Raw genomic sequence first — 9954 nt, 5'->3', positions numbered from 1 at the left:
TGAAGCAGGAAGAGGGCTGAGGGGGGCCTGGCCGCCCAACCCCCACCCCGCGCTCCGGGGAGCATTTGGAGGCAACCCTGACAGCGCCACATGTCCCTGTGTCTGTGCCAGACGGGCCCATCTGCTAGGGCCCTGGTTCCAGCCGCCCAAAGCCAGGCCGTCCTCGTCCACTGTAGACCCTGAGCCCAGCTGAGGAAGAAGCACTCCCCGTGCCCACATTCCACAAGGCCGCCCACTCCCAGGGAACCCAAGTTGGAAGAACAAACACACACATACACGTATATACACAACACTGGGCTTGGCCAACCTTTATGGTTCCTGTAGAATGCCACACTGGGCATGGGCTGGGTGGAGACTGGGGGTGCAGCTGGGAGTACGTGGGTACTGCCTCCGACTTAGGGAGCCCAGGTTTCCCCTAGGAACTACATCCGCCTTCCTGCCTTGGTTTCCTTGGGTCCCCAGGACAGGGTCGTCACTGTGACTCCTGGTCTGGGTGGGGCTATCTGTCCTCCCTGCAGTTGGGAGTACGTCTTTGACTCATTCTGTGAGAGGAAGTCCAGCCTGGTGGTTTAAAGCGGGCGCCACACTGCCTTGGGTTTGAATACCGGCTCTGCCAAGTACTGCTGCGTGACCCTGAGCAAGTGGCTTTGCCTCTTGGGGCGTCAGTTTCCTTCTCTGTAAAATGGGGTGACACTCCTATGTCATCGGGTGGCTCTGAGGATGACACAATACATGTCAAATGCTTAGGGCCAGGCCTGGCGAACAGTAAGCGCTCAAAAAGTGTGTGTTATGGCTACAAGGGGTCCACCTCTACAGCTGGGCTGTGTCTTGTGTCCCCAGGCGCGGAGTGATGACTCTGGAGGCCCATCTCACGGTCCCTGCGTCTTGGGTCTCTTTGACCCAGTGTACACGATCCAGGTCGGCGTCTTTCTCGGCCTGTCTCCCCACATCTCTCCAAGGTGTGTGCGTCTGTGTGTCTGTTCATGATGCTCAGCTTACACCTCTGGGCTGCACTGACACTCCTCGACCAGCACGGTGGATGTCTTCACCCGCCGATGGGAGGCTGGGCTGCCCACCCGACACCAAAGGACCACGGATGCCCAGCGCCTGTGAGAAGGCACACAGCTGTTGCAGAGGACAAGCGGGGTGGGGTCCACACCAGGCACGTAGAGGGAGGAGCAGCGGCCAAAGCAGAGGTGATTGCGGAGGCGCACGGCCGTGCAGCCCAGCCGGGAGAGCACCTGGGTCCAGAAGCAGGGAGACGGGTCAAGGGCAGTGGAGTCTGGGGTCGAAATGGCGAGAATAGTCGCTCGTTCACTTCTACCCCACCTTGACAGGCATGGATGCCTGACCTCAAATCCCGACTCTGCCATCTGCTAGCTGTGTGACTTATTGGTAGGTTATTCAACCTTTCTGGGCCTCACTTTCTTCACCTGTGAAATCATCGAGGGTCAAACAGGAAAAAAATTCACTCTAGGCCTTTCAACAGAGAGGATTAATCCAGAGAAGGGCTGAGGGACAGCAGGAAGAGGTGGCATTACAGGAGTCTGGGGGTGGGGCTTACACAGAAACCCTTAGCCCGTTACTTGACACGCAATCAGTGCTCAAAAAATGTTAGTTCCTCCTGCGATCATCTCCAACTAAGTGGATCTATCAACTCACCGCCCCCCTCATCATGGCCCTTGATAAACCCTGCACTCCCATCTCTGTTCCTCTCCCACCCCTCAGCTCCCACTCTGCCCCTCACTCTGACACAGCTACCCTAGCCTCTTGCCCTGAATCACACAGAAATCAGCAGTTAAGGCAGACCTTGAACCCAGGTACACCTGGTTCCAAAGCCTGGGCCATAAACAACACACGACACAAATTCCTACAGCCCTTATGGAGCACCAGCTGAATGCAACTGAGAGAATGCTGTGCATCCTCCTCTCATTCAGGCTACCTGACAGTGCTTAGGAGGCAGGTTCATCATTTAACAAACACTGAGCTCCTGCCATGTGCCTGGCTCTGCTCTAGGGTGTGGGGATGGGGACACAGAGGTACATAAGGCTTAAAAATCCCTGCCTTGGTGGAGCAGACGTTCTACTGAAGGAGAAAGATGATAAATGAAATTATAGAATCCATTTCATTTGTTAGGTGATAATGTGTACTACAGCAATAAGAAAAGGGGGAATGGGGTGGGAGGCGCTGTGTTTTTTCATGACATTTGAGTAAAAACCTAAAGGAGGTGAAAGAAGGAGCCACACAATGTCTGTGGCAGGTGGGTGTTAGAGGCGAGGGAATAGCCAGGGCAAAGGCCCCGAAGTATGTAACGTTAGCGCGTCTGGGGAGAAGCAAAGAGGCAGGTGTGGCAGGAGCAGAGTGGGCGAGGGGGAGACGGGAGGAGGCGGGGGCAGGGAGGAGACAGGCAGGTGGTTCAGGGCTTCGTGGGCAGAGGGAAGGACTTGGGCTTTTGCTCTGAGTGAGGTGGGAGCCATGGAGGGTTCTGAGCGAAAGAGAGATGTGGCCTGACTCAGGTGCTCGCAGGAGCCCTGTGGCCACTAAATAGAAAAACGGACTTGGGAGACAGTGTGGCGATAGCAGAAGCTGGGAGGGCAGGATGGGGGCGACAGCACTGGCACCGGTGGGGGAGGCTTAACCCCCATTTTATCAGAGAGAAAACTGAGGATCAGAGACAGGTAAAGAAAGCAGGGCTTGACCCCAAATCGGGCGTCAGAGCCCGTGCTTTCGGCCAACGCTAAGACCCAGCCCTCTCCTTCCCCCACCCACACACTCACCTGAGTGAAGGGCACAGCCTTGCACTTCTCCTGGGCCACTTCCTGCGGGTCCAATGGAAGAGACATGGTGGCAGCCCTCTCCTGTCCACGCTGCAGCCTGCCTGTCCCCAGCCGCTGAGTTTTTTGCAGGTCCAAGAAGGCCTTCCAGCTGCTGAGGGCAGAGGATGGCACCGGGGAGGCCAGGGTTTGGGTCTGATTGGCGGTAGCCCAGGGCTGGGGTGGCAGACCCTGGGGTCCAGGCCTCCCTAAGCCTATGGGCAGCCAGGCTCCACTGAGCAGGCTCAGGAGAGTGGTCAGTTGGCTGAGGAGCATCTGTCTGTCTGTCTCTGTCTGGGACTGGGCTCAGGGTCCTGGGCAGTTGACCCTGCTGTCTGGTGAGTGGAGTCTGTGCCCTACAGACCCACTTTTAATGGTCTGCACCCCACCTAGACAGCCTGGGAGGCACCTCTGGGAACCCACCATGGGGAGGAGAGTAAACCCAAACCCGCTGAGTTCCCACCCCTCCCCCCAGCCTGGTGGGGTACCCAGGGGCTGGGCCTGCGGGTGTGTGGGCTGGGGCACCAGGAAAGGCAGGTCTCAGGGTATACTGCCAAAGTCCCTGAGGGCTCCTTTCCCGTTGGGCCGCATTCATCCATTTAGCAAAACCATACTTGGCAGTTAAGCTACCTGGGTTTCCATCTCAGCATTGCAACTTCCTGGCTGTGCAACCTTGCTCAAGTCCTTTAACCACTCTGGGCCTCAGTTTTCTTTTCTGGAATATGGAGATAACAACAGTCCCTTCCTGGTAGGGTTGTTCTGAGGCCTCAAGAGATATTTTATTTCAGGAGTTTAAAATAGCGGCTGGTACACAGAAACACCATGAGTAAGCTGTGATTAACATTGATGGTTTTCCTTTAGCACCTATTAGAGGCCAGGCATAATTTTGAGCCCTGGGGATATAGGTAAACAAGACCAAAAAAAAAAAAAAGTTCCTCCCTGTCACGGATACCTTGTTGTGCAAAAAGAAACAACATAAGATAAATAAGATGATTTCGGAGTCGTTAAGTGTTAAGAAGACATTAAAAAGGGAGGTGTCTTGGCAGGGGCTCCTGCCCCCAGGGTGGTCAGAGAAGGCCTCCCTGAGAAGGTGACATTTTCGCAGGGCCTTGAGGTGGTGTCGCAGGCGATGTGAACAGACTTGGGATGGGGGGGAGGGGAGGCAGGTGGAGGTTGGAGTGCTTGAAGCACAGAGGTGTGCGAGCGGAGTCCCAGGCTCTGGAGCCCCGGGAACACCGGGGGATCCTGGCTGGGTCCTGGGACCTCAGCGGGCCCCATCTCGCACCCAGGTGAGGCGCCGCAGGCTGCGAGGCCGTGGGAAGCTGCAGGGCGGAAACTTCCCGCGCCCTGCAGGTTGCGCGTGCGATGGGGCGCGCTCGCCCTCTGGCGGCGGCTCTTGCGACTGCGCGCTCGGCTCTCGTGACTTGCCTCCTGGACGCTCCACCTGAAGGTGCGCTGGCGCCACCCATGCACCGCATTACATCCGAGCCCCTGAGCGTCCCCCAACCTGCCCTTTCGCTGTCCTCTAAACCCAGCTAACAGCAACTCCGTTCAGCCAGGTGCTGAGGCCTCAAACTGGAGCATCCTTGACCCCTCTCTTTCTCTGATTGCATCCCCTCCCCAAGCTGGTATGACAGCAAATCGCGTCCGCTTCAAAATGTACCTAGAATCCGCCCACTTCTCACTCCCTCCTCGGTCCCCCACCTGGACATGGCCTCCATTATTTCCGACCTGAACCGGTATCCCTCCTCCGCGGTCCCCCGTCTCCCGCCTGCAAAGTCTGTTCCCCCCACAGCTGCCAGAGGGCGCCTGTGAGCCCCTGAGTTCCAGGCAAGTCCCTCTTCTGCGCAGAACCCTCCAAGGCTCCCACCTCACCTAGGGTAACAGCCAAAGTCCTCACTGCAGCCCACCAGGCCTCGCATTGTCTACTCTTACCTCCTCCCCACCCTCCACTCTTCCCCATTCTCTGACCCTTCGGCCACACAGGCCTCCTCGCTGTTTCCCGACTCACCAGGCATAATCCCATAATACTGCACAGCTGTACAGGACTGTGCATACTTATATAGTTTCAACATGGAAAGATACCCAAGAAAAATGAAGTTAAAATTTTTCGGAACAGGGTGTCTATTATACCCTAACCTGTTAGGGGAGGTGGACAAGAATCTACAGCTACAAATTATTTGTATTTGCATATTGAAAAGCACAGAATTTTTCTGTTGGGAAGGGGCATGGAAATGGGGGATGGGATGGGAACGGCTTCACTTTAGAGTTTAAAAATTGTAACCATGCAAAAAGAAATTTAAGAAAAGAAAACGCACGAATAAAAGCAATTTATACCTTTCCTGCCCCTTGCTTTTTTTTTGTTTGTCCCTTGCTTTTTAACCGAGCTTAGACATTCAAATAAGTATAGACAAAAATGTAACAAACCCTGCTATATTCATCACCTCGATTAAGAAATAAAAGATTACAGATATGAGAGAAACTCACTCTATTCTTGTCCTCATCCCTGAATTTGCCAATTATAATCCTCATGGCTGTATTCAGTTTTACTACATACGTATCCATTCAGAAATGATACGTGATTGTTTTGTTTTAAACTTAACATATTTGATATCATAATGTATAGATCCTTTTAACTTTGATCCTTTTAACTTTGTATTTCCTCCTTTTCACTGCTGAACAATATTCCACTGCACATATTTTCCCCAAATTTATTTCTCCATTATCCAAATTTTAACTATCATATTCCTTCAAAGAATGTTTTGGAACACGACTCTTTTGCACCTGGCTTTTTGCATCTACTGTGTCCGGGACTTCGCCCATATCAGTGGTTCATGGGTCGAGTCACTTATAAGTGGGGAATTGATGCCCAGACCCTGTTCCAGATCAATTGCCCTGTCATCTCTGGGGTTGGGCCCCAGGCACTGGTGTTTTTAAAAAGCACCCCAGGGCTACTGTGACCCCCTGGGCTGTATCGTTATTTACAGTAGTAGGTCTCAAGCTGCATCAGCATTGCCTGGAGGGCTCCCATACAGAGGCTCCATCCGAAAGTATCTGAGTCTGTGAGGAAGCCTGAGAACCTACATTTCTAACAAGTTCCCAGGTGATGTTGATGCTGATGGCCTGGGGAACACATTTTGAGAAGCATGACATAGCGCCCTTATTTTTTAACATCTGCATAATATTCCATCCTACGGGTAGTCAGACATTTTTTAACAAGTCCTCTATTCTTGGACATTTAGGTTCTTTTCTATCTTTTGTTACAAGAAAAAATAATTTCTTACAATGGAATATATCATTCAGCTATAAAAATGAATGAAGAACTATATTAATTTGCTAGGGCTGCCATGATAAAGTACCATAGACTGTGGGGCTTTAACAACAGAAAGTTATTGTCTCATGGTTCTGGGGGCTGGAAGTCCAAGATCAAGGTGTCTTCAAGGTTGGTTTCTTCTGCGGTTTCCTCAACTTGTAGAGGGATGTCTTCTCCTTGTCTGTGTCCAAATTTCCTCTTTTTATAGAGACACCAGTCACATTGGATTACGGGCCCTCCCTAATTACCTCATTTTAACTTAATTACCTTTTTAAAGACTATATTTCTAAATATGGTCCTATTCCGAGATACTGATGGTTACCACTTTAACACATGAATTTCGTGGGCCATAATAAGTAGTGATGTTACAATATGAATGAACCTCGAAAACATGCTAAGTAAAAGAATATAAATACAAACGGTCACATATTGTATGACTTCGTTTATATGAAATATCCAAAATAGGCAAATCCATAGAGATGGAAAGTAGATTAGTGGTTGCCAGGGACTAAAGGGAGCTGGAGTGACTGCTAACGGGTCTAGAGTTTCCTTCTGGTGTGGTGAAAATATTCCAGAATTAGGTAGAGGTTGTGGTTCCACAACATTGTGAATGCACGAAATACTACTGAAGTTTTCATTTTAAAAGATTTGTATAATTTGAAGAGAAATCACAGAGTATGAAGTTTTCATTTTAAAATGATTAATTTTATGTTGTGTGAATTTTACCTCAATTTAAGTACTGCCCTCAGAAGCCCCTCTCCCATGACGAGTTGGTACCCGCTGTGTACAGAGCCCTGGAGGACAGCTGAAACTCATCCCGGGCTGGTTTGACATCAGAGCACCTACTCCACCTCCAGGCTGGTGTTTCTCAGAGTGGTTCCCAAATTCGCTGGTCTGGGAGGAAACTGCAGCTTAAAAGTCCCACCTCTGACTGCCCAATAGCCCCATTCCAGGTACTTTCTTACTCCTTCACCTCCATTATAATTACTTCCGTGTCTCACCCCAAAGACTTTGAGCTGTTTGAGGCCAGGGACCATCTCTACTTTGTTTCTAATATCTTCTGGGATCCAAGGAGTAGAGGAGGTATCTGCTGAGTAAAACCTAAATGACAAGAGCAAGACTGCCATATAAAGAACCCGGGAGCAAGTTCTAGGCATGGTAACAGCAAAGGTGGCACAAAGGTCCTGAGGACAGTGCAGGTTGAGGGACGGCATGGACACATGGCCCCTTCTATTTCCTTGTGTGTCCTCCTGTTTCTACGCGTTGACCCACTCAATGTCTTTTCTGCTCAGCAGCCAGAGAATTATAAATCATATCCATCACTCCTCTGCTCAAAGCCCTCCCATGGCTCCCCACTGCCCTTGGAACAAAACTAGAAGCCCTCGCCATAGCCTATGATGCCTGCCTGGCTGGCCCCTGCGTAACGCTCTGCACTTTACCTCCTCCCTCAATCCACTTCATTCACTGGACCTCAACCACAATGGCAACCTGTCCCTCAGCAAACCCTGAGGAAAGACTTGGATTTGTTGAGTACCCCCTGGAAATTTCCCCAGGGGTATGTGGGGGCACAGACAGGGAGGCTCACTGTAGCATCATTTCTGCAATCAAAAAAAAAAAAATCCAAAACAAATGTCCATCAAAACGTGACAGAATAATTATAGTTTATTCACACCAATGGGCAATATTGCAGAGATCTTTTTTCCAAAAAAAATTTTTTTTTTTTTACCACTAAGGACAGACAGTAAGGAATACATTTTATTTACTGGCCTTGACAAAGTGACCTTGACAATCCTTTGATGGACAAGGTCTCTGATCTCTCCCCTTGAACCTAGATAACCTTTATGACTGGCTTGAGCAATAGAATACAACAGAAATGATGTCATGTGATTTCTAAGATTCAGGAATAACAATGCCTACACTTCAGCCTTGTTCACTTGGGACCCAGCCATCATGTTGTAAGGAATTTCAAACTGACCTGTATGAGGAGACCACTGTGTAAATATTCCAGGTGATAGCCCAGCTGGGCTCCAGCCAGCATCAATCACAAGACACAGATGAACAAAGATGCCTTCTGATGATTCTGACAGCCAAGATTCAAGTCGCTCAACTTTGAATTCTTCCCAGGTAGAGCTGCAGACAGCATGGAGCAGAGACAAGCCACCCTGTTGTGCCCTGCCCAAATTCCTGACTCACACAATCTGTGAGCATAATAAAAATGGTTGTTTGGAAAAGTTTGTTAACATACAATTGTTAATTGGAATACTAGTATATACATACATGTATATGTGGTAGAAATAAAAGTTTTACCAAACAATACTACCCTTACTACATGTTATACAATCTGATATTTTTATTATATTTTTTCCATTAAAAATAACTGCTATACACCCATAGCAGTATGATTCACAATGGCCAAAAGGTAAAGCAAGCCAAGTGTCCATCAATGAATGAATGGATACGCAAAATGTGGTAAATACACATGATGGAATATCATTCACCTTTAAAAAGGACATTCTGACACATGCTACAGTGTTGATGAACCTTGAGGACATACTGAGTGAAATAAAGCAGGCACAAAGGGACAAATACTGTATGATTCCACTTATATGAGGTCCCTAGAGGAGTCAAATTCATAGAGACAGGAAGAAGAATGATGGGTGCCAGGGGCTGGGGAGGGGAGAATGAGGAGATAGTGTTTGCTGGGGAGAGAATTTCTGTTTTGTAAGATGACAAAGTTCTGGAGATCAATGGCGGTGATGATTACACAACGATGTGAACGTGCTTAATACCACTAAACAGTATGTTTAAAAATGATTATGATGGTAAGTTTTATGTGTATTTTGTCATAATTTTCAAAAATAATTTTTTAAATAAAAAAATTTTTGTGAATCATTTTTCCCTTAATTACAAACCTGGAAATAAATAAGTGCCGGTTGTAACTCACCTCACTGATTTCCTGAATCAATAATGGGCCCCATGACTCACAATGTAAAAAATACAGCTATACGGCATGCGTAATAAATCTACAGGGATCCATGTGGAAACATCTGGAAACATCTGGAAAGCATGAGGTTAAGGGAGAAAAGTTGTAAACTAATACATTCCGGATGATCATTTATGTAAGCTGTTTAAATATAGATATTGTACATTGTTTCCACAGACTCCAGATAAGTAGTGAATGCATAAAGGCTGGTCCTATTAGAATAAACTAATTTCAAAATAATTGTTACTCCTGAGAAGGTCATGGAGGGAATGGGGTGTCATTTGTAGATGGAGGTCTTACTGTCACTGGAGGGTTTCTTGGTAAGGGTCAAGCTTTATCAAAAGGAATTAAAAAAAAAAAGATTCTGGAGCAATCGAGCCAAAGTGTTAATATTTGTTAAACCTGAGTGATGGCATAAGTGACTGTACTTCCTCTGTCCTTGTGAAATAATTTATTAACACTATAAATAAGAATGTATAAAGCATTCTGATATGCTTTATTGCATACGCTCTCGGATACGAAACTAAAACAAGTTGGGGGAGTGCTCAGAGAGGGAGAGACTGGTGGGGGAGTAAGACCACGCACTGTAATCCTTTGTTGCTTGTATTTCCATTTTTAAATTGTGAAATATAATAAATCTACAGGAAAGTGCACAATCCATAGGCAGTTATTTACAGCTTAAAGAATAATTATAACTCAGGCGTCACTGTAGCTCAGATCAAGAAATAACACGGAATATAGTCCACTTAGAGAAAAACAAAAAGAACCAATTGCCCAGTTCAATGACCTGTTACAAAGTGAACCTCCCCTCCCACCAATGGAACTACCACCCAGATGCCCCTCTC

The 9954-nt window shown here is 48.1% G+C and overlaps 1 protein-coding gene across 1 annotated transcript; it reads right to left on the bottom strand.

The window, feature by feature from the left end:
* Positions 1-995: 995 nt before the first annotated feature.
* DAND5 (DAN domain BMP antagonist family member 5) lies at positions 996-3089 on the bottom strand. Its single transcript, XM_011382567.1, has 2 exons — positions 2778-3089; positions 996-1241 (listed from the first exon to the last, which is right to left on the bottom strand). The coding sequence occupies exons 1-2, from the start codon at positions 3087-3089 to the stop codon at positions 996-998; spliced, it is 558 nt and encodes a 185-aa protein (XP_011380869.1).
* Between the last annotated feature and the right edge of the window lie 6865 nt (positions 3090-9954).

This window comes from Pteropus vampyrus, unplaced genomic scaffold, assembly GCF_000151845.1.
Source record: "Pteropus vampyrus isolate Shadow unplaced genomic scaffold, Pvam_2.0 Scaffold482, whole genome shotgun sequence".
NCBI lineage: Eukaryota > Metazoa > Chordata > Mammalia > Chiroptera > Pteropodidae > Pteropus > Pteropus vampyrus.
The sequence above is the reverse complement of the archived record's forward strand: the minus strand, read 5'-3'. Positions and strand labels throughout refer to the sequence as shown.